Source organism: Pseudovirgaria hyperparasitica, assembly GCF_010093815.1.
Source record: "Pseudovirgaria hyperparasitica strain CBS 121739 unplaced genomic scaffold EJ05scaffold_7, whole genome shotgun sequence".
In the NCBI taxonomy this organism is placed as follows: Eukaryota; Fungi; Ascomycota; class Dothideomycetes; order Acrospermales; family Acrospermaceae; genus Pseudovirgaria; species Pseudovirgaria hyperparasitica.
The window spans coordinates 550,250-576,589 of NW_022985555.1; the positions used below are offsets into that span (position 1 = coordinate 550,250).

At 53.6% G+C, this 26,340-nt stretch overlaps 13 protein-coding genes across 13 annotated transcripts; 7 read left to right on the forward strand and 6 right to left on the reverse strand.

Moving 5' to 3' along the window:
• Positions 1–243: 243 nt before the first annotated feature.
• On the forward strand, positions 244–1,538 carry EJ05DRAFT_492778 (delta-12 fatty acid desaturas-like protein; the record flags this gene model as incomplete). Its single annotated transcript, XM_033746058.1, has 2 exons — positions 244–291; positions 345–1,538. 2 exons carry the CDS (start codon positions 244–246, stop codon positions 1,536–1,538), a joined length of 1,242 nt encoding a protein of 413 aa, XP_033600931.1.
• A 1,350-nt stretch (positions 1,539–2,888) lies between these two features.
• On the forward strand, positions 2,889–4,072 carry EJ05DRAFT_485605 (uncharacterized protein; the record flags this gene model as incomplete). The annotated part of the gene is made up of 2 exons (XM_033745464.1): positions 2,889–2,939; positions 2,972–4,072. The coding sequence occupies 2 exons, from the start codon at positions 2,889–2,891 to the stop codon at positions 4,070–4,072; spliced, it is 1,152 nt and encodes a 383-aa protein (XP_033600932.1).
• Positions 4,073–4,099: 27 nt separating this feature from the next.
• EJ05DRAFT_352305 (uncharacterized protein) lies at positions 4,100–4,709 on the reverse strand. The gene is made up of 2 exons (XM_033741018.1): positions 4,633–4,709; positions 4,100–4,533 (listed from the first exon to the last, which is right to left on the reverse strand). The coding sequence occupies exons 1-2, from the start codon at positions 4,652–4,654 to the stop codon at positions 4,244–4,246; spliced, it is 312 nt and encodes a 103-aa protein (XP_033600933.1). The 5' UTR covers positions 4,655–4,709; the 3' UTR covers positions 4,100–4,243.
• Positions 4,710–4,918: 209 nt separating this feature from the next.
• Positions 4,919–5,914, forward strand: EJ05DRAFT_475791 (DUF924-domain-containing protein). Its single transcript, XM_033743889.1, has one exon. The coding sequence runs from the start codon at positions 5,004–5,006 to the stop codon at positions 5,808–5,810; it is 807 nt and encodes a 268-aa protein (XP_033600934.1). The 5' UTR covers positions 4,919–5,003; the 3' UTR covers positions 5,811–5,914.
• Positions 5,892–6,812, reverse strand: EJ05DRAFT_438305 (mPR-typeG-protein-coupled receptor; the record flags this gene model as incomplete). The annotated part of the gene is made up of 1 exon (XM_033741828.1): positions 5,892–6,812. One exon carries the CDS (start codon positions 6,810–6,812, stop codon positions 5,892–5,894), a length of 921 nt encoding a protein of 306 aa, XP_033600935.1.
• A 740-nt stretch (positions 6,813–7,552) lies between these two features.
• On the forward strand, positions 7,553–9,349 carry EJ05DRAFT_510406 (uncharacterized protein; the record flags this gene model as incomplete). The annotated part of the gene is made up of 2 exons (XM_033748172.1): positions 7,553–7,861; positions 7,916–9,349. The coding sequence occupies 2 exons, from the start codon at positions 7,553–7,555 to the stop codon at positions 9,347–9,349; spliced, it is 1,743 nt and encodes a 580-aa protein (XP_033600936.1).
• Positions 9,350–9,517: 168 nt separating this feature from the next.
• On the reverse strand, positions 9,518–11,044 carry EJ05DRAFT_352509 (uncharacterized protein). Its single transcript, XM_033741019.1, has 3 exons — positions 10,870–11,044; positions 10,110–10,785; positions 9,518–10,041 (listed from the first exon to the last, which is right to left on the reverse strand). Exons 2-3 carry the CDS (start codon positions 10,650–10,652, stop codon positions 9,538–9,540), a joined length of 1,047 nt encoding a protein of 348 aa, XP_033600937.1. The 5' UTR covers positions 10,653–10,785; positions 10,870–11,044; the 3' UTR covers positions 9,518–9,537.
• Positions 11,045–11,572: 528 nt separating this feature from the next.
• On the reverse strand, positions 11,573–15,494 carry EJ05DRAFT_352543 (CNH-domain-containing protein). The gene is made up of 3 exons (XM_033741020.1): positions 12,671–15,494; positions 11,765–12,622; positions 11,573–11,715 (listed from the first exon to the last, which is right to left on the reverse strand). The coding sequence occupies exons 1-3, from the start codon at positions 15,384–15,386 to the stop codon at positions 11,699–11,701; spliced, it is 3,591 nt and encodes a 1,196-aa protein (XP_033600938.1). The 5' UTR covers positions 15,387–15,494; the 3' UTR covers positions 11,573–11,698.
• Positions 15,495–16,003: 509 nt separating this feature from the next.
• On the forward strand, positions 16,004–17,329 carry EJ05DRAFT_475794 (vacuolar ATP synthase 16 kDa proteolipid subunit 2). Its single transcript, XM_033743890.1, has 7 exons — positions 16,004–16,146; positions 16,199–16,216; positions 16,277–16,289; positions 16,351–16,433; positions 16,479–16,673; positions 16,722–16,807; positions 16,868–17,329. The coding sequence occupies exons 1-7, from the start codon at positions 16,102–16,104 to the stop codon at positions 16,908–16,910; spliced, it is 483 nt and encodes a 160-aa protein (XP_033600939.1). The 5' UTR covers positions 16,004–16,101; the 3' UTR covers positions 16,911–17,329.
• A 754-nt stretch (positions 17,330–18,083) lies between these two features.
• EJ05DRAFT_438177 (serine/threonine-protein kinase YPK2/YKR2) lies at positions 18,084–19,567 on the forward strand (the record flags this gene model as incomplete). The annotated part of the gene is made up of 5 exons (XM_033741821.1): positions 18,084–18,366; positions 18,425–18,520; positions 18,583–18,707; positions 18,765–18,990; positions 19,077–19,567. The coding sequence occupies 5 exons, from the start codon at positions 18,084–18,086 to the stop codon at positions 19,565–19,567; spliced, it is 1,221 nt and encodes a 406-aa protein (XP_033600940.1).
• Positions 19,568–20,023: 456 nt separating this feature from the next.
• On the reverse strand, positions 20,024–21,622 carry EJ05DRAFT_464334 (isovaleryl-CoA dehydrogenase; the record flags this gene model as incomplete). Its single annotated transcript, XM_033742742.1, has 5 exons — positions 21,375–21,622; positions 21,237–21,324; positions 21,080–21,174; positions 20,791–21,026; positions 20,024–20,725 (listed from the first exon to the last, which is right to left on the reverse strand). The coding sequence occupies exons 1-5, from the start codon at positions 21,553–21,555 to the stop codon at positions 20,024–20,026; spliced, it is 1,302 nt and encodes a 433-aa protein (XP_033600941.1). The 5' UTR covers positions 21,556–21,622.
• Positions 21,623–21,811: 189 nt separating this feature from the next.
• Positions 21,812–23,904, forward strand: EJ05DRAFT_537852 (methylcrotonoyl-CoA carboxylase-like protein subunit beta). The gene is made up of 2 exons (XM_033749411.1): positions 21,812–22,572; positions 22,626–23,904. The coding sequence occupies exons 1-2, from the start codon at positions 21,873–21,875 to the stop codon at positions 23,681–23,683; spliced, it is 1,758 nt and encodes a 585-aa protein (XP_033600942.1). The 5' UTR covers positions 21,812–21,872; the 3' UTR covers positions 23,684–23,904.
• EJ05DRAFT_475797 (uncharacterized protein) lies at positions 23,745–26,324 on the reverse strand. Its single transcript, XM_033743891.1, has 2 exons — positions 24,388–26,324; positions 23,745–24,311 (listed from the first exon to the last, which is right to left on the reverse strand). The coding sequence occupies exons 1-2, from the start codon at positions 26,167–26,169 to the stop codon at positions 24,048–24,050; spliced, it is 2,046 nt and encodes a 681-aa protein (XP_033600943.1). The 5' UTR covers positions 26,170–26,324; the 3' UTR covers positions 23,745–24,047.
• Positions 26,325–26,340: the final 16 nt, after the last annotated feature.

A 26,340-nucleotide genomic window follows, 5' to 3' on the forward strand; every position in this document is an offset into this window, starting at 1 on the left:
GGAGACCAGGCAATGGGCCAAGCGATTGGTAACGCTGCTCCGGCGAGTGACGCTGATACTGTACTCTATGAAGACAAACCTTCTGCCCATGACAGGCATTAGCGCTATGACATTAGTCGCAGCTTTCATAAAAGACCTTCGCCGCCGAACTGGCTCTTCTAAAGCCACAAATGGTAGAAGAATCCTACAAAGGCACCGTTCTGCAGGGACCATTCGTTCTGCCGCGCATTTGCTCCTCTCATCATGACTGCTGATTATGATTCACATCCTTCTGACCTGGCGGGTCCGGGTGTGAGTACTGACAGCTCCCGTAGATATGGGTAATGCACTGACAACAATTCTAGCCTCAGTCGGGAGTGACGATTGACAGTCTCAAGAAAGCAATTCCAAAGCATTGCTTCAAATCATCATATCGACAAGGATTCACTATTCTGTTTCAAGACCTCTCCACCGCTGCCCTCCTCGCCCTCCTAGCAATCAAATTCATCCCCCTAATCCCATCAACCGCCCTTCGTATCGCTGCCTGGGCTATATACGGCCTAACCCAAGGCTTCGTCTTCACTGGCATCTGGGTCATAGCCCACGAGTGCGGCCATTATGCATTCACCCCGTCCAAGCCGCTCAACGACACTCTTGGCTTCATCCTACACTCCTTCCTGCTAACCCCCTACTTCTCCTGGAAATCCACGCACCGCAGACACCACATATACGCCAACAACATGGCCCTCGACCACAACTATGTCCCGCCGCGCGCAGACGAGTACTCTGCCTCCTTCTCCTCCCGCATCGAAGACCTCACCGAAGACGCCCCCCTCGTCACCGCCCTACGCATCCTGCTCCAACAACTTCTCGGCTTCCCCGCCTATCTGGCCCTCAACATCACCGCCGCCCCATCCTCTCTTCCTGCGAAACCCTCCTCGAGGCCCCTCGAAAACGGCCACTTTGCCCCCTGGGGCGCGCTCTTCCGCGCCGAGGAGGCGCACCTGATCCTCGCCTCAGACGCCGGACTCATGGCCATGTGCGGCATCCTACACTACGCGCGACAGCACGTCGGGATCGCGACTGTATTCGCAGTATACGTCGTGCCGTACCTTTGGACAAACCACTGGATCGTAGCCATCACGTACCTACACCACACCCACACAGATGTACCCAAGTACGAAGCAGACGCATGGAGTTTCGTGCGCGGCGCAACATCGACAGTAGACCGCGATCTCGGCATTGTGGGCCGTGTGTTCATGCATGGCATCGTGGATTACCACGTGGTGCATCACCTGTTTCCGCGCATCCCTTGCTATCATGCGCGCGAGGCGACGGAGGCGATAGTGCCTGTGCTTGGCGATGCATATCATAGCGCGAAGACGGAGAACTTTATGGCGTCGTTGTGGCGCACTTTTGTCGGGTGTCAGTATGTCGTGCCGCGAGGGGAGACGGCGGGGGTGCGGGATGGGAAGCTGTGGTATAAGGGTGGGAGGTGTCCGCCTGTGCAGACTGGTATGGGAACGAAGAGGTGGTTGATCTGGCCTGATGTGCTGTAGGAATTACATACGAGGAATGAAATTGGATATAGAGACCGAGTTTATTTCATGATATATACCCAGATTCGTTATCATTCATTTGAGAACCATTAGTCGTACCTCTCAAGAGACAACCAGCTACTTTGACCTTGACCTTTAGGCCACCCTGGTATGCGACAGCTCCTACAGTCAGCAGTGTGGCTCCATAAGGTAGTTTACAACTTCCTGTTACACTGACAGCAGATGCGGCTAGAGACGATCAATACGATACATACGAGGCGAAATTTCGAGAAAGGAGCTGCATCACTACGTTCCCCACTAGTCGTGGACTATTTCCGCGAGTTCACTCATCCATAAGAATGACTATTTTGAGCTATTTTCACAAAAATCATGAATGCCCTGATGCATTCCGCCGCCTCGGACTCGATATAAAGTGCCTACCTCAGTCGCCCAGAATGGGTTTTATATTGGACCCATCATGCAACTTTTTTCTAACGGACGTGGATGTATCAGACCATCTTCAAATGCCACATGCATGAGTGTTGATAACATCGAGTACGATGCGCGGCGACGTGAACAACGTACAAGATGTGCCGTCACAACGCCGTAACGACTGTCGTGAAAGAGACTTGAGGGATGGATGCCTCTCGGCGTCCTTCTAACACCCAAAGACTCCTATTGAGCCGATGTGAAAGGCGTTAGTAGGTAGTCTATATGGTATAGACTTCTATGTCAAAGAGCACGCGACGAATTTTTCATACTGACCGGACAAGTTCTGCTGACCAGAAGAAAGATGTGCACTATGTACTGAGGCATGATGGAGAGATACAACGCGCACACTCAAGACAGCCATCAGCGCCCCCCGTCCGACATTCATTCTGTGATGTAAAGTGTTGGAATATGATCGAATACAGTGCATTAAACAAAGAGCGCGCCACCAACTGAGTCAATCATGTTCCACGGACGACCAATTCGTAAGAGCTGAATGATTGCTGCATCACGGGTTGGCTTATCCACCACTCGCTGCCATATTTGAAGGGATCTTTGAGAAAAGCCTATGCTGCTATGCAGGAAGCATTCTACAATACTGCCGACAAGAGCGAACGGACAGAACTTGCGTTCGGCGAAATTCTACGAGAACTTGAGACTGGAAGGGATATTATACTGGAGACCATCCCCCTATACCGCGCAACCATCAACACCGCTGTATTCTTTTCGGAACGCCTCATGGAGTCTCATGGCCTCTTCGCTAGCCAAGCTCTAACAAGGCGGAAATTGACTCTTCAGGCGTTCGCTCTTGACAGGTCAAACGAATAAATTGTCGCATCATTTATACATATATATATTCATTCTTCTGACGTTGTTGACGAAATGGTGTCCCTTGACAGTGCAAGACCAACCTTGTGCACCGCATCGCACAACGTACATCATGCCTGTCATATACCATACCGAAGCTTCAACCATCATACTGTATTACATACGTTCTGCTGAACGATTCTGTGTGCAAGCAAAACCCGATATCACTGCATATGAAGACGAAGAAAGAAAGTGATTCGTGCCTGCCAAAGACAGGAGAGACTCCGAAGCCACGTAATCCGCGGCTACAGCTGGATGGACTTCCCACAGAACTCCTCGTCCAGATCTTCCAATATGTTGCGTTCGACGAGTATATGGGCCATCGCGGTCTGTTCGAATTGAGGTGGAAAGAGACTTTACAAGACAGAAGTGACGTATGGAAGCAATACATGCGGCGTACCACATCACAAGACCCCAAGTCGCATCCATCCTGGATATATCTACGCGATGTGATGAAAGCACACTATTCCACCCGGCTATCAGCCATCGCTGCCAGTCTTCTAGCAGATTCAATGTGCCTGCTAGATCTCAGATACACAATGGACGCTGAGATCAAGACTAGGAAGCTAAACACCCAGATGAAACAACTGAAAGAGCTGTGTGAGCTCCTGCATATAAACGGGTTGTATCACATGCGGCATCTCGTGCTCCGGCGCGTACGCTTTGCGATATGCACCCTCAGCCTCGACACAACCACAGCCGTCGACTTCACAGCGACATTTATATTGGACATATCAGACGACGGAAGGCATGCCAAAGTCACTGTTGTCCCCGAATTCCACCACCTAGTACAGACATATAAGCACACGAACCATACCATGCGCGCAGAAACAGGGGCGGACCAGGCATCAGAGACGAAGCAACTAACGAGCTCGCAATTATCGAAGCTGGAATGGGCGCTGCAGGATGCGCAAGAGCATTTCAGGCGCTGGTGGGAGAGCGACATACAGACACTCTTGCGAAACCGGAGCAAAAGGCATTTCGACATGCTTGATAAATCGCTGCGGAACCTTTGGGCGGTTTCGGTGGCGCAGCGACGTGAGTCGTTTGATTTTGATGATGTGCAGCTCAGGCACGAGTTGAGGGAGAATGGGTTTATGATGCATCAAGGTCTTCCAGAATGTGCGGCTACTGGGCTCCATGGATACAGTAGAGGTCTTGATTTCCAGGAGAACAGAATGCTTGTAACCTCTCACTGAGTCCGGATACGGCTTTGGTCTTTCTCGCCAATACACGCCAGGGATACTTCCCCTATCCAGGGATCAGTGCCAGTCATACGACCCCGAACGTTCAGCAGTGGGTCGGATTTACTTTGAAAATCCACCGCACCACTAGACAGGAACGTAGCCGCGCTGAGAAACACCCAGTCATTATCCATACGGCTCCAGCTGTTGTAATCCAGTGTCACCAGTCAATTCAGGTCTGATCATGACGGACTGGACGAAGATCAAGCGTAGTGATGGTAGCCAGATCAAGATCAGTTCCGTCTGTGTGTATACAGTGATCTCGAAGATGGTACTGCACCTACCAATGGCATGAAGTAGTTCCATTAGGTGCGTCAAAGACTTGGGGTACGGAAAGCAAGAAAAAGCGAAGGGACTCCCATTGGCGGAGCAGATTGAGAGTGTATCCTGGTACTCCATGGCTCTCCATTGACAGTCTGGGAGGATATGGGAGATGTTAGCTTGAAGTCCTTCTGAAACATATTTCTGTCAGCTTATGGAGTCCGAGGACCGATCTGGGAGTGTTGTATTATTACATTTCGCTTCGTGTATCAACATCTATTTGCATACCTTATCTATCTTGCTTTGGTCAAGATCTGATGCTAGGAAAGTGGTCATTGCTATACCCGCCACTTTAAGAAGGCGAGAAACTCGCATTGAATATGGTGGCCAGTCCCAGCCCAGACTCCATAATAACCAGCGGTTATAAACCGCCGCACGGCGTCCCATCGCCGCATCCGGGCCCGTTCACAGCGGCCCGGACCCACTATAAAAGACGCTTGTGCCCACGTTCAGGCGCCCAGGGATCTATCTACATTAATACATACACATCACCACCCCCCGGCCTGCAACCTCTTAAACCACAATCCCCAGCAAACACAACAACACTTGCCCTCGCACGCCGAGCATGGCCACCACCACCCCACTCACCCTCCCACGCACCCTCTTCACCCCAACCCTCTACACCAACATCCTAAAGCTATGGTTCCGCGACATCCCACCCACAACACGCGTCGTGCCCCCCGAGACAACGTCCCGCTGGTTCGGCAAAGGCGCGCCCGAACCCAACGGCAAAACCTTCGACGAAGCATGCACAGACGAATTCGAGCCCGTACTCGAGGCCATCGGGCCCCAGCAATACACACTGCCCGCAGCAGCCGTAGCAGCAGATTACAGGGCCGAAGTGGCGAGCAGCGCCGGCATAGCGGCGCCGTTCCTCGCGGATATTCAGAGCGCGGATGAGGCGCAGACGAGTGCGAACGCGCTGGGACTGATGCTGTTGCTGGACCAGATGCCGCGGAACATCTTTCGCGATAACCAGGCGGTTGTGTATGGGCATTATGACCGGATAGCGCGGGCGGTGCTGCGCGGGGTGCTGGAGGGGAGACCGCGGGTGGATTTGCATGGGAGTTTGCGGCTTGTGCCGTGTCGGCGGATGTGGTTCTATATGCCGCTGATGCATTCCGAGTATCGCGAGGATCACGATTTGTACTGGAAGATTATGAGCGAGGCGCAGGCGGAGTTGAGGGCTGATGGGGATGAGGAGAGTGCCGGGTTCGTGCAGTATAGCTTGGATTTTGAGAAGAAGCATGTGGGGTTGATTGAGAGGTTTGGGCGGTATCCGCATCGGAATGTGCATCTGGGGAGGGAGATGACGCAGGAGGAGAAGGAGTATCTTGAGGCTGGCGGGGAGAACTTTGGGACAGGGGCGTGAGTAGCAGACATGAAAGCGAACACAATACCCAATGTTGTCTAGAGATCTATACTAGAGATGCTAATCCAAAATGCCGCTAGGTCATGAATTACAATCCTGTCGCACCTCTCTAACTTCCTGCAGCGCCTTGATCAAACCCAGGTAATGCGCGATGCCCGCGAAGATGACCATGAAATGGAAGATCTGATGGCTCGCGCCCACAAAGTCGAATGTATAGGGGTACAACCGCTCCGGCACCCTGGCAGCATAAGCCGCAGCTCCGAAGATATTGAAAGAGGCCATGGCCAACATCCACTTTAACGCCATGCGGCGCTCCTGGATCTCAATCCCATGCAGCATGATTCCATGAGTGACAAAGAACATGGCAGCAAGGCCTAACCCTGTGTACATGCCAGCGCGATAGCTTCGGAAATGCGGCGTGCAGAAGCGTGGGTGCATCGTGGTGATAATACAGCCAGCAGCGAGCGCTGTCGTCAGCGCCCAGTGGAAGTATCGCAGAGTGGGATCGCAGATGAAACCATAGTAGATGGATGGTAGGCTCGCCGTCCACATCAGCAGCACGATCCCCAAGTAGTCCAGTTGATTGCCAAATGATGCGATCGAGGGACTATGGTTCCAGACTATATGGCAGCTGGCAGAGCAAGCGAAACATATCGAGACTCCGTGGAAGTAGCCAGTGAACAGCACAAAGTCGATCAGGGACGCATGAGGCGTCTCGAGGTAGACGCTGTAGTAGAAGTGGAATGGCAATGCGGCGAATAACACACTGCCAGCGATGTGCGAGATTATGTTAATTGTTTCATTGTGCCAGCGGAAAGAACTTTGGAAACAATCCAACGTCGAGTCTGCAGTCGGTCTGTAGCCTGAGAGGAGATACTCGTTTTCCTGTTGCCAGCTTGGGATTTCGTGGAAGTGTAAAAGTCGTTGTTTCGTTTTGAGGGTCGAAAGAGTATCAGGATCGCTCGGCACGCTTTGATATGTGATCTGGGTCTCGGTTTTCATGCTTACTCTCCTTGACATGCTTCAGCGGAGGTCTCCCAGCAGGCATTATCAAAGGCCTGTCGGGCGGTTGTTATACGCAGATTTTAGACGCCGAAAGTTGTCAACAAGGCTGCAACGGGAAGTGGGGGACAAAGACCCGCAGCAGCGCTTGTTTAAGCCGTATGATTGGCTAAATCCATTGATGTATTAGCGTAGCCACTCTTTTGACGACATCCGGTCTATCTACATCCTCCTCTGCATTCCATCAGCATATTCTTTCATCAACTTGGAGAGCTTGATGTGTCCGACTCATGAAATCTATAAATACTCGGACCAAATGCTAGCATCCGCGTTATCTCGGTGCGATTGTGCCGTGTGCGCGGTTACGTCTCTTCTCATTATCAAATGATAGAACAGCAATGTTGCCTCGCCAGCATATGCTCGATGTGTTGATGCAGAGAGCAACTCAAGTCCAAAGCGCTTCGAGCGCTCTCTAAGCGCAAGAAATTCACTGGCCAATACTCACTTGGTTACAGACCTGTACTGTACTATCCGTACGCGCTTGACGCCTCCAGTGAGACCTGAAACATCCCCTTCCAGCCGTGCCGTTCTAAAAGCCTTCATGGCTGATCGATCATGCAAGTAGTCTCAAGTACTGTATCCATGGGCGCTTCGACATCCATGTTAAGACCAGGATGTCTGACATTCCCCATCGCACACCCCATGCTTGCTCTATCTATTCCCTACCGTGACTCTCACTCATGGACTTCAGCGATATAGCGAATGTCACCGTCGGCAACCATACACTCGTTGGATGGGTTGACGGTCCGGACCGGCGTGGGACGCTGTCAATCTTGATATCATGTCTCACGACACTATTGCTATGCACATGGTCTGCCATGCATCTCAATGTCCCCAAAAGGCATGTGAATGAAGTCTCATACATCAAGACCCAAGTGTTCTGGAGTCTGGTGGGGATATTCGGGCCGGAACTTGCAATCTGGTGTGCGTGGAGGCAGTACATGTCGGCAAAGGCATTGCGGGATCAGATCAAAGCAGCTCTGCTTAATGTATGTCAGTCACTGTTCAGGACTAAGTATACATTTAGCTAACATTCCCTCAAGTCGGGCAAGCACAGCAGTTACCACGAAGAATGGACACTGACGCACGGCTTCTACGCGAGTATGGGAGGGTTTGTCGTCGATCTGGATTCTCACGACATGTCCGACAAACCAAAGTTCCTCAGAAACTCAACACGGCTCACACTCACTCCCAAAGGCATCCTACTTCTGGCTCGTTGCGGATACCTACCCTCGATAAGACGCGAGGAAATTGAAGATAAAAGTAAGACTGATGGTCTGGGCAAGTTCCTCGCCTGTGGCCAAGCTCTCTGGATGACGGCACAAGTCATCGCTCGACTAGCCAACAACCTCCCAATCACACTACTCGAAGTGACCACCCTAGGTCACGTCCTCTGTGCCCTAATCCTGTACAGCTTCTGGTGGTACAAGCCACGCTGGATCGCGGAACCGACTCGCTTGGACGGAGACTGGATCCCCATGATATGCGCCTTCATGTGCATGGCCTCGAAGCTAGGCGACGACCTCACGATCGGCGAGAGCGATTTCCAAGAACGCTTCGCAGTCGACACAGCAGAAATCTCACGTCTGCGATATGTCTTCCAGGAGACGCAGGAGGAGTATCCCGATCAAATCTCTACAAACATCGGCGATGCCCAATCCTATGACTTCGCGCCACACCCTCGCCCTCAACGAGCACGCACAGGCAGCAGCGGCAGCTTCGTAACCCGCCCGGGCACAAACTCCCACAGCAAAGAAACAACCAGCAGCAGCATCGTAATCGACATCACCCCCCTTCCCTCAACAAATCCCACAATCGACCCCGTAACACTGACCAGACACGACCTCGCCAGCCAAGCCATCACCACCTATCCCGCAATCCGCAAACTCATGCAATACCCCGTCCCCGCACACGCCCAGAAACACGCCCAGGCCATCCAGCTATACCCCGAGATGCCGCCCAAGGTCAAGAACGCCATCGCAGGCTGGCAGCCCGCGTCGAGGACGTGGCTGGAATGCCAGACCGAGCATCTCGTCTGCACGACGGCAAGCAATTGGCCGTCGGAGGGTCTGCTGCGGCCGACTGGCGGGCTGGCGACGGGGGCAGCGCTGTGGTTCTCGAGCATCGCGTTTGCCGCGATCCATATCGCGGCGTGGCACGATGCGTTTCCGTCGGTGGTCGAGGCGTGGCTGTGGCGGGCGTCGGCGGTGTATCTCTGCTTTTCGGGCTGTTTGTGGTGTTTGATTCATGTGCTTGCGGATGTGTCGGCGGGGTTGTGGTGGCTTTGGTATGATCTGTTGACGGGTGGCGGACCGAAGTTGTTGAGGAGTTTGCTGTTTGCGGTTTGTAGTGTTTGTGGCGTGGCGTATGTGTTTGCAAGGTTGTTTCTGATTGTTGATTCTTTCGTGAGTCTGCGCTCGCTGCCAGCGGCTGCGTTTATTGTTCCACAATGGGCGGTGAATGTCCCGCATGTGTAATCGAAGCACTTGGATTCGAACGGCGCAGAATATTCCATCAGAAACGTTAATACCATCATTAACCCCTGTAATTCGAGGTAATAATACCCATATATCCATCTATACAACTCCAAGCATTTCTTTTCCCCTTCTACTCCACTCCTCAGTCCCGACCCAACACCCCCCCAACACCCCCAAACCAAGCCCCCTCAAAACCACGAAAACCCAATCCGATCCGCAAAATCCACATTCTCCTCCACACACTCGATCCGCTTCCCCGCCGTCCCAAACAACCGATCCCACAACAGCGTCTGCTTCCCATAATTCTTCGTCTTCCGATACCCCATCCGATGATGAATATCATGGTCCTCAACCGTCAACTCACACCCAAACAGGCCCAGAATCTTCGTGTGCACGCTCACCGTCGTCGTGTACACGCGCACGCCCGAGTGGCCCATGACCTCCGAAAAGGCCACGTACTGGTGGCACATCCACCAGTCGTAGAAGTTCATGGGCAGGCCGAGCAGCCTCATGGTGGCGTAGGTGAGCAGGGGGATGCCGATGATGTCGAAGATTTCTTGCTCCGTGTCGGCGTAGATGGTGAGGAGTGGGTTGGGGTGCTTGGTGAGGTGGTGGGTGCGGTGGTATTTCCAGAGGAAGGAGACGTCGTGCATTGCGCGGTGGTACCAGTAGAACCAGAAGTCGAGGATGACCTGTGCGAGATCTGTTAGGGCTGGCCATGCTTCTCTCTGTATTCCCTGTATGGAATTATGGTACTTACCCCGTAGAGTCCGATCTCAATCGGGGTCCACCATGTCATGTCGGTCGGCACCTGGCTGGAGCGCCATCCTAGGAACGTACACATCACGGGCCTGAGGAACGCGACAGAGAGCAACGACTGCACCACGCCACGCACGCTATGATCCGGTACCTCGTCCCTCCTGTGAACCTCGCCATCAAGATGACCATAGGCATTGCCCATCCTCCGCAACGCATTAATCTGATGAATCGCATTCACCGTAAACGCCGTACTATACAGCGCAACCGCGGCAGCAGGATGGATATTATGCCCCGTGTAATTGACGTACAGCTGGTGGACAACGAGCGGCCATAGAGCGTGGAGGATGATCCAGATATGGCTCGAGGTTTGGGTGACATAGGGCATCTTGTCCGTCTTCTTGTGCACGGGGGGCTCGGTACCGACATCGGTAGGGTGGACGTGTATGATGTCGAGGAACCACATCCAGAAGTTCCATTCGGACTTGTCCTTTGTGCGCCATGTCGACTTCATGGAGTCTTTGGCGTTGCGTTGAGCGACGACCATGTTGACGGTTGATACAGGGAAAAATTAACCAAGACCTCCGTCTGTCACCAATCCCGATCTCGAAGGGGTCACATCTTATCATATATCAATCATATTTGACGTCCCCCGACACCACCACCCACGTGTGGTCCCACTTCCAAGTGTCAAACATGTCAGCTCTTGTAGGCTCGGAGCATGTGAAGGTGGAAATTGTTGGGACCACAAATGTGGAGCTGACCTTTTCTTCTAAGCTTGCGAGACTTGACATATAACGGCGATGAAGTGTTTCACAAATTTTGGTGAGAGGTTCTGTGCCGAGGTGCATCATATCCGGTCCACACTTGATGAGCACCGACCCAAATGCAAGCCGAGCTATTTTTAAGGTCCCGTTTCTCAGACGCCAAAGACGATGAAATGGTGCAATGTGGCCCGTGATCAGAGCTTAGTCCCGGACATGTGAAAGCGCGGCCTGGCTGTAGCGACATTGTTACCGTGATGATAGGTAGATGCTTAATTAACCGAAGATTGGTATTACAATACCAGGCAGTCCGAGGCAAGAACACGGGATGAAGGAGTAAACGCAGGTAAGCAATCGATCATCGCTTCATATTAGGCTCCATGCACTATCGACCGGGTAAATGCATTTGTATACAACATGGCTGTCACCCGCTCCAACCTGACCTCATAGTACAATGTATATGCAAGAAGACTGGACTCGTCGATGATAAAGCGCGCCGAGCGACATTCAAATCGCTCATCATCATCGTCCTCAATAACATCGAACATCATTAGAAGAGGAGGGGAGCTAAATCTCATCAGCAGACGCAGCAGCTATGCACGCTTGTGCTGCTTCAAATATCCAGCAAAACCATATGATATGGCAAGGAAAGAGAAATAGAAGCCCAAACGCTTAGATGACCAGTGACATAGGGAAGGTTTGGTTGTTGGGTATCATTACGTTCTCGGTTTATCGCGAGCTGTCAATCGAACCTTGTTGACGCGCAGGCGGACTTTGTGGCCGGCTCCAGAAATCCATGCTAACGATTACGTCTTCTCCGACCTCGTCTTCATGGGCGTAGAGAATCTACACTAAGTTAGCCAGTGACTTCCAAGAGGATCGTCAAATGTGACACCACAGACCTCTCTGGTGGAATAATGCAGCATCCTAATGTTCTTCGCCGTCACTATGTGCACCAGCGCACCACTCTCCAAATGCCGTATCTCAATAAAACTAGGCTCGAAAGCCAGGATGTAGGAACCGAAAATGGCAAAGGCTTGCGGATTGCCCTCCCATACGATCTGCCAATCTGGTCGAGTGCGCCAGCCATTGCGATTCACGAAGAATGAGTAGTCCATGTAGGACAACAAGAATTCACTCTGTAGCCTTTCAATGTGGATCGGTTTCATGTTCTCTCGTTGAGAAACAAAGTCAAGCGATGTGTCTGCTTGATCCAGTAGAGACTGGGTCTCCAATGTTTCAAGACTGACGACTTCAAAGCCACGAGCGCAGCCAATACACAGCTTTGATCGCAAGAAGTGAATGGAACTGGCTTCCGAGGGGATGTAAAGCTCCTTGTACGGCTTAAGAACATCTTGACCACCCGTTAGCATCTTGGCAAACCCAGACTTCTTTTGCTTCTTTATCATGTTCTCCATTGGTTCGTAGACCTTGACTGTCGTCGAAAGAGCTGAGGTTCTGACACAGCATACGAGCTGTGCGCCGTTGCATACACCAATCTTAAAGAGGTTGGCATGGCAAATCTTTCGTGCGCGCTTATTCAATGCATCGTCGGATTCGAGCGCGTCCGTGGAATACGAATACAAGGTCTTGTCACTCAATACCAGAAGAATCGAGTAGTTCTCCAGGACGTCTATCTGCGTGACAGATTTGCAGTCCAAGACACGTCGCGGCTTGAATGATGCATCTTTGGGCTTGCGGTCTGAAACGTAAATGCCGAAATCGGTCCCGTACACCAGTTTTCGGCCGCCATCTAATTGAGGTAAGTATATATCAAACATGTTGTCGGTGACTCTCCTACCTATAGGCACACAGCAGTTCACTCTGTTCGTCGAGTTGAAGAAGCCTTCATTCAGTTTCAAGTGCACATAAATGTTGCTTCGTTCCCTGACATTACGTTGTTGTGCTTCGATATGTTCCATCCACTTTTGCTGCTGGATCTGACTGCTGCAGTACAGTGTGATGTCATATCCGCCTTTGCCAAGATGTTTGAAAGTGATTGGGAAACCTTGCTGCTTTGCATCTGGTCTCTGGCCTGTCATAGTATTGGTACGAGTACCTGGGATGAGACTAGAAGATGGGCGTTTCGCAATGCCTATTTTGGGAAGGAACTCCTCCATTTGACCAATGACCAAAAGCTCGAGAGGGATCGGTTTGCGGTGTACGCGTTGTTCTTCTCTCTTATTGACGGTTTTGACCTTGACAAGAAGGACGGCGTGGTCGAAGAGGTAGGCCGCAATGTCTCCTTGGGCGTCTGTCGGACTGCGCTTCAGTTGGGCCTTGAATACAATTCGACGATTCTCCTCTGTGAGCTTGAGATCTACGAATTCGCCGTTGCGCCACTTGAGATCTCGGCTGAGCTGCATCAAGTTGAAGTGATTTTCTGCCTTCCCTGATTCGGTGTTGACCTTGGACAGGAAATCCCTGATCATGGCTATGGCCTTTGGAATATCTTGCTTGTCTGGATTGTCATCTGCAGTGTATTTCGCGACGTTCTCCAGTAGTAGCGGGTATCTTGCCAACCTCGTTGTGGGCTTAGTGAGGTAGCCATTGAGTTCTAGTTTGCGTGATTCCTTCATTCGTTCGACTTCATCCACAAATTTGGAGAAGTGAACATTTGTCCGTTTTTCGTGCTCAAATTCGTACTTTCCAAAAAGTTGGTTTGCACCATACTTGATGAAAGGACTGAAGTGAGGAACATAGTCCAGGAAAATGTCACCTACATTTCGAACGACAGGGCTCTGTTGCTGACGGCGTGTCAGAGATTCCGCCATGCGCGAGTTGACCATGTAGACTTCCTGACAGTTCGAGAAGACAGTTCGCACAAACTTCTCTCTGCGATGCTCTGGTACAGGAGACGTGGCTGGATTTCGAAGAGGTTTCATCCAGAAGTCCCTAAGGTATTCCAAATCCTTGACAAAGTCACGTTCGGTGTACATAATCTCGGAAATGACTTCTTGGCGTTTCTTTTCCTTGTCGTCGATGCTGTCTGCAACCTCCTTCGATACAGTATTGATCCAAAGTTTTTGCTCATCATTTGCATCTTCGTGTAGACTGGCACTGGAATCCTCTTTCCTCAATCCTGGCAACGGTTTCATGTTCAAACGAGCCTGCTGCTCGAGTCGTCTTGGGCATGCGATCGAGTAACAGAGCTGATCACGAGTACATGTCGGCGAATAGCACTCAGTGAGCAAAGTGAACACTCCATTGACGTCTGTGTCGTCCTCGATGACGGTTTCGCGAAACTCGTAGATCTCGTTACTGGAATCTCGTAGCCTGTGTGCATAAGTGACATCGTGAAAGAACTTTTGCGCATCGAGCGATCGGCCTAGCAGTAAGGCAAGATTTCGGTCGGTAGTCTTGATAATGTAAGATATCAAGTCAACAGCCTCGGCGCCAGTGAAACCATTTTTGTAGACAAGACCGTCCTTCTCCTGGTCGTTCACCCCAATGCGATCGCGAAAAGTCTGGGCGACTCTAGATAATAGCGCGGGGTATACTAGAGGTGACCGTCTTTGGGACACCATCAATGCCTGTGAGTTTGTCTTTGAGCCCGATGGTCGAGATGTCATGGTGTCAGTTCTGTCTCCTATAGTCGAGGCCATCGACATGGTACGCGAAGGCGGTATGCTACTTTGGCTGGGAGACCGGACCTTGACAGTTGAAGTCGAAGATGCACTCCACGTGCTTGATTGGTCCTGCTGCTCCACTGGGTAGTCGTCCGTATTGCTGGATTCCCGTCTTCTGGTCGGTATGATGCGTCCACTGTTCGTCTGCTGCACGGCATTGTTTGCCTCCCGGCCGTACGAACTCATGGACATGGTCCGTTCATCCTCTGGACGCTGTGGTATGACTCGACCATACTGCGTTGTGCTCGCCGTGTGGTTCATGTATGGGGCTTGACGGAAGGCATTTGCAGGTGCCATTGGGCCTTGATACGGGGGGCGCTGGCCGGTCGCCAAGGATTGTGTCCTGAACCCATCATTGCTCATTGCTGGAGCTGGAGGGCCGCCAGGATACCTGTTGGGCATTGGCTTAGTGCTGGAAGTTAGTGAAGGGGCACGTTCATCTAGGCGCTGTGGTTGACCATATGGTCGGCGATCTGTCCGAATAGGCTGTGGGTATTGCTGTTGCGCAGGTGGTGCTCGTTGTTGCATCGAATGTGCTTGAATCATGTGTGGGCGTTGCGATGGATGATTGAACGTATTTGTCTGCGCACGACTGAAATTTGGAGCTGCATGATGCTGCTGGTGGTTACTCTGCTGTTGTGGTGGATACCCGTTCGACATCGGGGGCATGGGCTGTCGGGCGGGGGGTGCTCGTGGCATCATATCTGCGGTCATAGTTCGCGACCTTCCATCTTGCGACATCTGTGGTCCACCCATAGTCTGAGCCCTTCCTGGTGGAGGTGCTCCGAATATGTTTGCGTACGCGGCATCTCGTTGGTGATTCGAGGTGTGGCCATGGTTTGGCGGTCGGCCGTAGTCTCTCCCTTGCTGAGAGCTAAAGTCTGCCATAGAAGTCCGTCCGTCTGCCGACAGGATGTTCAAAAACCAAACATTCGTGAGTATGGGATGTTGATATCCTAGGAGTTACCCAACACTTCTCGTTGTGGTTGTGCGTGAACTTCGGCTCGGTCGATCGGGCTTAAGGAGGTGCTCTTCGTCCTTGGAAACCTCGAGCGCTACAGCTCCGGTTTTGAGTGGTGTGATTCTCGTGTGTCTTTTCCAGGGATGAGCGAGGCCTGGATGCGAATCTTGACGTCTGCCCGCTCGAAGATAGTGGCTAGGTCGGGAGAGTCCACCACTGATGTCAGGCAAGATGTCCGTGGAGTTGTTGAGGACGGGAGAGGGCGGGAGAAGGTAGAGAATACGAAGGCCTCGGGAAGTCACTCTGCTCAAGGCCAAAGTAACAAGAACGAAAGGGCTCAATCCCGGGCAAATGAAGTGCAGGAGTTGGATGTGGATCTCTGGCGTGGAGAAGTGAGAGAGTTGCGGATTCTCAGTTCTCATCGGAGCTTCCTTGGCGCGCTACCCACTAGCGCCTTTTGCTGCAGTCGGCACTCACTGGGGGATTGCGAGATGCACAGGTCATGAAGTGCGTCTCTACAATTTACAACCTCACACTGCCCTTCACCACTACGAACAATCGTCTTCATCATCTACGACTCGTCACCGCCTCTCACTATATATTTGATCTTATCTGCTGCTTAGAGCAGTTCTGAACTGCAAGATGGAGTCAGAGCTGACCCCCAAGTTCGCGCCCTTCATTGGCATGGTTAGTCCATTCCGAGCAACGCATCCTCCAGTATATCGCTAACATTGTGTAGGCTGGCATTGCAGGAGCTGTAAGTCGATTCACTACACGTAGCACAGGAGTCTACCGATACTGAGCCTTCTGCGTACAGATGATCTTCGGCTGTATGTACAAGCAATAGAACGACATACCTGGGTGCTTTTCTAACGAACGACAACAACACAGGCGCAGGAGCTGCATTTGGCACAGCAAAGTCGGGTATTGGCATTGCTGGTGTTGGAACCTTCCGGTCGGACCTCATCATGAAGGTGTGCAATATCTACCCTACCTGCATCCCAAGCTCATGAAAGCAGTCCTTGATCCCCGTCGTCATGTCCGGTATCATCGCCGTATATGCCCTTGTCATCGCAGTCCTTATTGCATCCGATGTAATGGCTCCTCCCGCAAAATACTCATTGTTTAGTGCATTCATGCATCTTGCTGCAGGACTGTCGGTGGGCCTAAGTGGACTGGCTGCAGGATACTCGATAGGGATTGTAGGCGACATGGTAGGTTGCGCACAACACATGGACGGGGGCTCAGCTGATCCAGACCAGGGAGTGCGATCGTACATGCAGCAGTCAAGAATCTTTGTTGGCATGGTACTGATACTTATTTTTGGCGAAGTTTTGGGTCTCTACGGGTATGGTCCCACAGCAGTCCTACCACTATCTCTAGTCGTACTGTGCTAACATTGTTACAGGTTGATCGTTGGACTTATCCTGAACACGCGCGCCAGAGGTTGAGAAGTGTACGCTGGCGCGGGCATCATCATTGCGAAGAGGACACAATAGCAATACTTGTACAATACATAAGAAGACTATTTGGTGTAATGTGCTGGGACAGCGCTCGATCTGCGTGGGATCCGTGGCGCTTCTGAGTTGACAGGCCGCATGATCGATATCGACGTTGAACAAAGCGGAAGACGTGTGTTCATATGTCAGATCAAGCCTGCCTCGACCATGTATGTTGTTAATGCCGGTACGTACGGACTTGGGAGTAGAGTACGTCTACGTGTATAGTTGCTTGCTTCAGCGTGTCTCATATATGTTATGCTTGAGTGTATGATACAGACAAGGCCTGGTACGTCTCGTCGGAGAATAGTGCACGGATCATACTCTCGCGATGCACAGTGAAATCGGGAACAGCATAATATCCTTTTTGACAGCCTCCTGGACCTGGACTTCTAGCATCAAAGCTGACATCTACTCCTACATCGAGATGCACCCGACATGCCAGCACGACAGAGTCACATGTTGCGAAAGTGGACTGACGAACAGATACAACCCATGCCTTGCATATCGCATTCCAATGAGCACTCTCTTCTAGACGCCGACCTTGAACGACCGAGCCGCTAATCAATTAGATGAAAGAGGCTGGGAGTGGTGGTATTGTCACCAGCCTCATCAGCAGCGTATCGGCTGTAGAGACCAATGGGATGAAGACCAAATGAAGTCTGCAGCAGACAGTTTCACATCTTTGGCCCAATCTACCTCCTACTAACTGACATTGACACTGACACTGACACTGACACTTGACATTCACACTGAACACTGGCCGTAGGGGGACAAATGGAATGGATTATCTCCACTTAGGTAATGCAGGCACGGCGCCACCGGCTTCGTCATAGGCAAAGAGTAGTTTAGGTCGTAGTTCCCGAGCTGGCATTTCCCTCCCGTTTTTGGACTTCAGCCCCTCCAATCGATGAACCCCGAGCTGTTCCAATTTAGATGACTGCTCACTCTCTTCACTACCCTCACGCTTCTTCGCGACCGGGTCCGGTCTGAAAATAAACGGCCCAATCTCGCGTCCAAGTCCAAGAGAAAGCTGCTCCATCTACTCTTTTCCGTCTCGGAGAATGATCCAGACACCAGCGCGCGCATCGTCTTTCGCATGAAAGACGAGCTACCACCACCACCATGGCTGCAACTGCGATCAAGAACCACCTCCCGTCTGCCCTCCTCCCACATCATCGCGAGTCTTCACCACCCAAAGACGACCCAAAACCCCTTCAGAAACAGTCCACACAGGAGATACACGAGGAGCGGGAGCAAGAGAAGCGGCTTGTATCACAATGGGAAGACCACAAGCTGGCACTGAGTCCTTCTCAAGTCTCCCAGGCTCCGTCGCAGAAGCAGGTCGGCCAATCGCAAAGACACCTGCGCTGTGAGGACTTTGACTTGGTCAAGACGCTCGGGACAGGTACGGTGTTGTCGCGAACTGCCTCCCCAGGCGATCGGACCACCTAACGTACTGCTAGGAACATTTGCCCGAGTATGGCTTGCACGGCTTGCGAATGCGAAGAGAGAAGATCGCGACAAAGTGTTTGCGCTCAAGATTCTACGGAAAGTGGATGGTATGGCTGTCCTAACCACTACATGCACTTATCCGAGGCCTTGCAGTTGCTGACATGTGCAGTAATCCGCCTCAAACAGGTCGAACATGTGCGCAATGAGCGCAATGTACTTGCTGTGGTTGCTGGCCATCCGTTCATAACGACCATGGTCGCAAGTTTTCAAGACCAAGACTCCCTATACATACTTGTGCGTTATCCGACACGTTGCGGATAAGGACGAGAGTGCCAAGACTGACAATTATAGCTCGATTATTGCCCTGGAGGCGAGGTTTTCAGTTATCTTCGACGAGCTCGGCGTTTTAATGAGCATACTTCACAATTTTACGCGGCCGAGATTGTATTAGTCCTAGAGTTCCTGCACGAGCACGAAGGTGTAGCATATCGCGATCTCAAGCCGGAGAATATCCTGATAGACGCCGAAGGCCACCTCAAACTGGTCGATTTCGGATTTGCAAAGAAGGTCGATGACAGTACGTTATGCACACTCAGTGATTATTCCATGATAGATTTCTGCGACTTTGCATCAAACATTTCACCCTGCTGACACGAGTCCCAGGAGAAACATACACGCTTTGCGGGACCCCTGAATACCTCGCCCCTGAAGTAATCCGCAACACCGGCCACGGCTGCGCCGTCGACTGGTGGGCCTTTGGCATCCTCGTCTATGAATTCCTTGTCGGCCAGCCGCCCTTCTGGGATCAGAACCCGATGAAGATCTACGAGCAAATCGTCGCCGGCCACGTGCGCTACCCATCCGCCATGTCTCCCGACGCACGCTCGCTGATCGCCGGCCTCTGCACCGTCGACGTCTCGAAGCGCCTCGGAAATATCAAGGGCGGCGCCAAGACCGTAAAGCAACATCCCTGGTTTAAGGGCACCGATTGGGATGCCCTCTATCATCGTCGCGTTCAGGGCCCTATTGTACCACATCTCAGAGGTCCTGCTGATACGAGAAATTTTGACGAGTATGACCCCGAGCCTGAGGGTCGGGAACCTTATACCGAGGAGCTGAGACAGCGGTGGGACGCCTCGTTTGCGGACTTCTGATGGGCTTTTATCATACGTTTTTTGAGGCTCAAATGTTTTCACCAACATTTTTCCTTGGCTCGATTTGAAGCTGGGGCATCAGGCATTCCTCCCTTTGGTTCGATGGGACACATTCTCCAAGAAAGGGGGCTCTCTTTTTTGTTTTGGCACAGCGTAGTCAGTGAATGCATGACAACGCTCATAGTTTTGTTTGTTTTGTTCCGATAATGGTCTCTGTGGCATGTAAAGGGCAAAGGGTTGGTTCATATCACGAGTTTGAGAACTGAACTGAATGCACATCGCGGATGGGGGGCATGTGTGGCTGTATGACCAGAATACGAATGGCATCACGGGACGAACCCGCCCTCTTGTTCTTGTTCCAAAAAGAAAAGATGATATGCTTTCTAATATGCTTTTTACTTGCCGTTCGATTCCATTCCCCCCAAAGTTTCAATCATTTCCAATCCATTCCAGCCATCAGCCCGCACGTGTCCACTCCTTATTAAACGCCCGCCCAATCACCATCCGCCGCACCTCACTCGTGCCAGCACCAATCTCATACAGCTTCGCGTCGCGCAAGATACGCCCGGCGGGGACCTCATTCATATAGCCCATCCCGCCCATAAGCTGGATAGCATCAAGCGCCACCTCCGTCGCGCGCTCCGCCGAATACAAGATTGCGCCTGCGCAGTCCTGCGTGCGGACCTCTCCATCCCCACCAGCCGCCGCACTCTTGTCCACGGCCGCGGCAACACTCATTGTGAACGCCTGGCTGGCGCGATACTTGGTGTACATGTCCGCGAGACGGGCCTGGACGAGCTGGTTATGGGCGACGGGGATGCCGAACTGGATGCGCTGGTGGGTGTAGGGGAGGACGAGGTCGAGGGCGGCTTGCATGAGGCCGAGGGGCCCGGCGGAGAGGACGAGGCGTTCGAGGTCGAGGCCGTGCATGAGGACTTTGACGCCTTTGTTGAGGGGCCCGAGGGTGTCGGAGGTGGGGACGAAGACGTTGTCGAGGATGAGCTCGCCCGTGTTGGAGCCGCGCATGCCGAGCTTGTCGAGCTTGGTGGCGACGGAGAAGCCGGGTGTGGAGGTGTTGAGGATGAAGGCTGTGATGCCGTTTTTGCCGGCTTCGGGGGTGGTTTTGGCGTAGATTATTATGTGGTGTGCGTCGGGGCCCTGGGAGGTGGAAAAGGGGGTTAGTTGGGGTTGGGGATAGATAGGGGGAGAGGGGGGGGAGGTACGTTTGTGATCCACATCTTTGTGCCGTTGAGGAGGTAGCCGCCGTCGACTGCCTTTGCTGTGGTCTTCATGCTGACGACGTCGGAGCCGGCGGAGTGTTCGGACATGGCCAGCGCGCCGATCTTCTCGCCGGATATGAGGCCGGGCAGGTATTTCTCTTTCTGGGCTTGCGAGCCGTTGAGGACGAGCTGGTTTATGCATAATTGCGAGTGTGCGGCGTAGGAGAGGGCGATGCTACCTGGAGAGCAAGTCTGTTAGAAGGAGTGCGATGGTATTAGTCAATGGCCATACCTGATGCTCGCGATAGCTCTTCCATGACGATGCAGTGTGCCTGGTACCCCATTGCTAGCCCTCCATAGTCTGCGTCGGCAGTGATTCCGAGAAATCTGCATTTCTTGTCAGGGACTCCTTCAACATAACAGCTGATTCAGCGGTATGGGATGCCCACCCTGCATCTCCAAACTTCTTCCACATCTCGTTGGGAAACTCATTGGTCTGATCGACTTTCTGGGCGAATTCGGGGGTGATCTCGCGCCCTGGAGGATTAGGTCAGTACAGGTACGACACAGGCCGGATTACTACTTACTACAGAACTCCTGAACAGACTCTCGCAGCTCGATCAAGTCGTCGTTGCTCGGCGCGACGAAACCCTTGGAATGCTTCGACGAGGCCGCTCTCCGCGCATTCAGCGGGGTCAGACTGGCTCGCGGCTTGCAGATCTGGCGAAGATTGCGCGAGAGCAAGCGCGGAACAAAGGACGACGACATCGCGAGAGGACCTGAAGTGAATTACAAGAAAAAGATGAGGATGTTGAGCCGCTTGCCAGGAGACAGCGGGTTAAGAAGCGCGGAAACATAACACACGACAGGACCGACGTCAACCGGGACCCGCACCTTGACTAGCGCTTCCCCACATTTTCCCCAGCTCGGGGGCTGAGCCGACGGTAGCCGCGATGTTTGGACCCTGGCGCGGGTACAACGTAACTAACGTCTTGTCACTTTGACTTGTGTCTTGACTTCGTCTCGTTAAATGCTCACACTTCGCCCAAGCTAATACTCTTGCAATCAATCTACACGTCTCTGCAATGGTTGCCAAAGCTCCGTCCAAGGAGGTGCTGAGCCTCCTCCGCCGCTCTACAATCTCGTCGCCGTCGAGACGCGCGCTATGCCCTCACATCACTACCCCCGTTGGTCCCCGCATACAAGTAGCATCAGTTGCTCGCCGCACCGTTGCTACGCATACGTACTCGCACCATGCCCACGCCATATCGACCCTACCCAACACGGTAGACACCTCGTCGGCCGAGTTCAAGGAAAACAAGGCAACAATGGAGGAATTGACAGCCAACCTAGCCGACTTGCACGCCAAGGTCGCGCAGGGCGGCTCTGCAAAAGCACGAGAGAAGCACGTCGCGCGAGGCAAGATGCTGCCCAGAGATCGAGTCACGGTGCTGATCGATCCGGGGACGTCGTTTCTGGAGCTCTCGGCCATGGCGGGCCATGAGCTGTATCCGGGCGAGGAGGTGCCGTCGGGCGGCATCATCACGGGCATCGGCACGGTCGAGGGCGTGATGTGCATGATTGTAGCCAACGACAGCACCGTCAAGGGCGGCACGTACTACCCCATCACCGTCAAGAAACATCTCCGCGCCCAGACCATCGCGCAGGAGAACCGCCTGCCGTGTATCTATCTCGTCGACTCGGGCGGCGCAAACCTGCCTCACCAGGCCGACGTCTTCCCAGACAAGGAGCACTTTGGCCGCATCTTCTACAACCAGGCCCGCAGTACGTACTTGCTGAGATCTTGTTCCATCATACACGCTCTAACCACCCAACAGTGTCCGCCCAAGGCATCCCCCAAATCTCCATCGTCATGGGCCCCTGCACCGCCGGCGGCGCCTACGTGCCCAGCATGTCGGACGAATCCATCATCGTCGCCAACCAAGGCCACATCTTCCTCGCCGGACCGCCCCTCGTCAAAGCCGCAACCGGCGAAATCATCTCCGCCGAAGACCTCGGCGGCGGCGCCCTACACACCAGCACCTCCGGCGTAGCAGACTACCTCGCCGTCGACGACGCCCACGCCCTCGTCCTCGCCCGCCGCTCCATCAGCAACCTCAACTGGCCCAAACCCATCCCATCCCCACCCACCCCGCAAGACCCCCTCTACCCACCCTCCGACCTCGCCGGCATAGTCGGCACCAACCCACGCCGCCAAATCGCCATGCACGACGTCATATCCCGCATCGTCGACCGCTCCGCCCTCGCCGAATTCAAGCCCTCCTACGGCTCCACCCTCATCACCGGCTTCGCCTCCATCCACGCCCACAAAGTCGGCATCCTCGCGAACAACGGCATCCTCTTCTCCGAAGCCAGCCTCAAGGCAACCCACTTCATCCAGCTCTGCACCGCCCGCAACATCCCCCTCGTCTTCCTGCAGAACATCTCCGGCTTCATGGTCGGTGCGGCCGCGGAGGCGGGCGGCATTGCGAAGAACGGCGCGAAGCTCGTCACGGCGGTCGCCTGTGCGGATGTGCCTAAATTCACGGTTGTGGTGGGGAGTAGTGCCGGTGCGGGCAACTACGGGATGTGTGGACGGGCGTACGGGCCGCGCTTCCTGTGGACGTGGCCGAATGCGCGGACGGGCGTGATGGGCGCGGAGCAGTTGGGTAGTGTGATGCGGGCGGTTGGGAAGGGTGGGGAGGAGGTGCGGGGGTTGGAGGAGAGGGTGGAGAGGGAGAGTAGGGCGTTGTTTGGGAGTGCGAGGGGTTGGGATGATGGGGTTATTCCGCCGGAGCATACGAGGAGGGTTTTGGGCATGGGGCTGCAGGCTGCGTGTGGGGTTGTTGGGCAGAGGGATGGTGAGGATACGCGGTTTGGGGTGTTTAGGATGTAGGATGTAGGAGAAAGGGGGTTCAAAGGGGGGGAGGTGGATGGATGGATGGAATGGATAAAAAGGAAAGGACTGATGTTGTTCTATTCCCGTGCCGGTTGGTATCACGTCTGTTCTGCTATGCACTGCTCTGCTCTGCTCTGCTCTGCTCTCTGCTGTCCTGCCTGTCCTTGTCGTGTCCCGTACCGTCCATGTACCCATCGATTACAAATATATCCCATCCCAGCCGTGCAGGAAACACACGCACGCAAGTCACGCCTCCAACGCCCTGCAATGACAATGACAATGAGAACAATACAAGCATAATCCCATTAACCCCAGTCCGCCGTCTCGACACACATCGACATGCCCACCAGAAGACCCACACTCAACTCGCGCTCGAATCGCCCTTATCATGCCCAGTCTCATGCCCAGTCGTGGTCGTGGTGCTACTGCTCTCAGCGCCCTCCTCGACCAGCTTCTTGAGCGCGCTGCTCTTCTTATCCCTGCCCATGCCGGCCTTGCCTTTGCCCTTGAAGCTGTCCGACTGCGCGGCAAAGTCCTTCCATTTGCGCCAGCCGTCAAAGTCGATGAGAGCCTGCATGCAGCCCCACTCCTTGATCTTCTGCTCGAGCCAGAGGAAGTTGACGGGCTGTAGGTTTATGTTAGCTTGGCTCTACAGAGGAGGGAGAAAGAACGGAGGGAGGCAAGAAAGGGTAGTGGTTTACTTTGGTCAGGAAATCGTTGCAGCCGGCGGCCAGGGCCTCGTGTCGATCACTCTGCAACGAGCTGGCCGTCAGCGCGACGATGATGACAGGACTCTTGAAGAGACCGCCGTCGCCCAATCGGTCTGCCTCGACGAGCTCGCCCCTCTCGCCCTCGGGCCCCATCGTCGGCGCTACGCTGCTCGCGCTGCTGAACACGCCTATGCTATTCACGCGCTCCAGCCGCCGAATCTCCTTTGTCGCTTCCAGGCCATTCATGATCGGCAATTGGATGTCCATGAGCACGAGATGGAAGCCACCGGCACGCCATTTGGTGACTGCCTCCCGCCCGTTCATGGCGCGCTGCCAGCGTACTTTCAGGCGCTCCATGAACGCGCCCAGAACTCGCAAATTGATCATGTTGTCTTCCACAATCAGCACGTTGATGGGCGGGACGGCATTGTCGAGGAGGCCGGAGCTCAGCGAGTGGGAGCCGTCGACGCCATCTTTGCCTGCCTTTGTACGCTTGCGGCCTTTCATGCCGGGCCTGGGCGACGAAACTCGTGGAATGGGAGGTGTGGACGCAGCGGGCTTGACGGGCTCGACAGGTGCGGGCGGCGTGGGAAGGGGTTGGGCTGTCGCAGGGGCAGCGTGTTGCATGGCATCGGAGTGGGAAGAGTCGTGGCGTTGGCCGCGAGGGCGGATTGAGCTGTTGCTGATTGCGTTTGCGGCCATAGTTGTAGGTGAAGAGGTGTGATGGCGGCCAATCTTGGGACGGTGGGAGTGGGTTCTCTTGCGCTCGCCCCCTGGTGATGGGAGAGGGGGAAGATAGCCAGTGCCTAGGACTGTCATGGATCGTTCAGGGTGCGAGGACCTGCTCTCGTGGGAGACAGTGGATCCGCCTGCTGGCGATGGTATGAGCACTGGAGGCATAGGCGGAAAGTATTCTCCTCCATTCTCCAGCGGACGTGCCGTCTCTTGGTCATAGTATCCGTGATGCGACGCTACTCGCGGCGACGGCTTTGGGGTTCTTTTGTGGGGCACATCGATTATCAGCGCCTCTTCGACAGTCTGGCCGCCTGGAAACGTCGCATCCAGCACTCTGCATATCTCTTCCTCCGGACCCAGAGTTCTATCCTGTGACTTCTGATTGTGTTCTCGTGGCAGGATGCGCAGAGTGACGTCTGGTGAATCGAAGCTTCTACCCAGCGAGTTGGCATACTTTCTCAATATCATGTCCCGCACGTCATCGACCAGGTCATCAGTCTTGATCTGCACCAGTGTTGCTGAGGCATGGGGCCGCTTAACCCATATCTTGCGATGCGTCGGGGTCATGGCGGTTGGGACGGACGGCGAGGGCTCTTGTAGCGTGACGACTGGAGTGATCTCACGAGTCTCAGACGTGACGTTGGACTCGCTGGAGAGTTGCAAGTCGCTAACAGGAGTGCTATCGTCGTGGTGACGGGCGTGCAGGTCTGTTGAGCTCAAGCTCCCAGGAGCGCTCGGCGGGAGGAGGATCTGGCTGTCGACAACGGTCTCGGCAGAGGGATGTCGCAGCTCATGCTCAAGCAGAAGCGAGACGGCAGGCTTCTGCTTGTCGAGATTGGAGTGGCTGGAGTCGCTGGCCGAGTCTCCTGTCGGCCTTGTTGTGATGGCAGAAGAGAGCTTTCCCATGGAGGCTGAAGGCCGAAGTTGAGGCAGGATGGCGGCGGCCTTAGGCAGCTTGCTTTCCGCCGCCGGGGCCACAGACGAGCGCCTCAGTAGGCGGATCCTCGCGTTGTGGAAGCGCGTCTTGAAATCAGGCATGCTCCATTGATGAATGACAAAGGAAGCGTAAAAGCCGGAAATGAGATGAGATGAGATGCAGGAATGAAGAGGGAGAGATAGAGTTGTAGAGTAGTGTGTGTGTGTGTGTGGCGGCCAGCAGCAACAGCAGCAGCAATAGCAAGCATCAACAGCTAATACACTGCTATTACA

Coding starts and splice junctions, on each gene's coding strand:
- EJ05DRAFT_352305 (XM_033741018.1), bottom strand. CDS start 4,654: ATGTTGATACACGAAGCGAAAT. Junction 4,534..4,632: donor GTTGATACACGAAGCGAAAT/GTAATAATACAA, acceptor ATATCCTCCCAG/ACTGTCAATGGAGAGCCATG.
- EJ05DRAFT_475791 (XM_033743889.1), top strand. CDS start 5,004: ATGGCCACCACCACCCCACTCACCCTCCCACGCACCCTCTTCACCCCA.
- EJ05DRAFT_352509 (XM_033741019.1), bottom strand. CDS start 10,652: ATGGTCGTCGCTCAACGCAACGCCAAAGACTCCATGAAGTCGACATGG. Junction 10,042..10,109: donor TTGAGATCGGACTCTACGGG/GTAAGTACCATA, acceptor GATCTCGCACAG/GTCATCCTCGACTTCTGGTT.
- EJ05DRAFT_352543 (XM_033741020.1), bottom strand. CDS start 15,386: ATGGCAGACTTTAGCTCTCAGCAAGGGAGAGACTACGGCCGACCGCCA. Junction 12,623..12,670: donor GAACTGCTGTGTGCCTATAG/GTAGGAGAGTCA, acceptor TACCTCAATTAG/ATGGCGGCCGAAAACTGGTG.
- EJ05DRAFT_475794 (XM_033743890.1), top strand. CDS start 16,102: ATGGAGTCAGAGCTGACCCCCAAGTTCGCGCCCTTCATTGGCATG. Junction 16,674..16,721: donor TAGGGATTGTAGGCGACATG/GTAGGTTGCGCA, acceptor GATCCAGACCAG/GGAGTGCGATCGTACATGCA. Junction 16,808..16,867: donor GAAGTTTTGGGTCTCTACGG/GTATGGTCCCAC, acceptor ACATTGTTACAG/GTTGATCGTTGGACTTATCC.
- EJ05DRAFT_537852 (XM_033749411.1), top strand. CDS start 21,873: ATGGTTGCCAAAGCTCCGTCCAAGGAGGTGCTGAGCCTCCTCCGCCGC. Junction 22,573..22,625: donor CTTCTACAACCAGGCCCGCA/GTACGTACTTGC, acceptor ACCACCCAACAG/TGTCCGCCCAAGGCATCCCC.
- EJ05DRAFT_475797 (XM_033743891.1), bottom strand. CDS start 26,169: ATGCCTGATTTCAAGACGCGCTTCCACAACGCGAGGATCCGCCTACTG. Junction 24,312..24,387: donor GCAACGATTTCCTGACCAAA/GTAAACCACTAC, acceptor ATAAACCTACAG/CCCGTCAACTTCCTCTGGCT.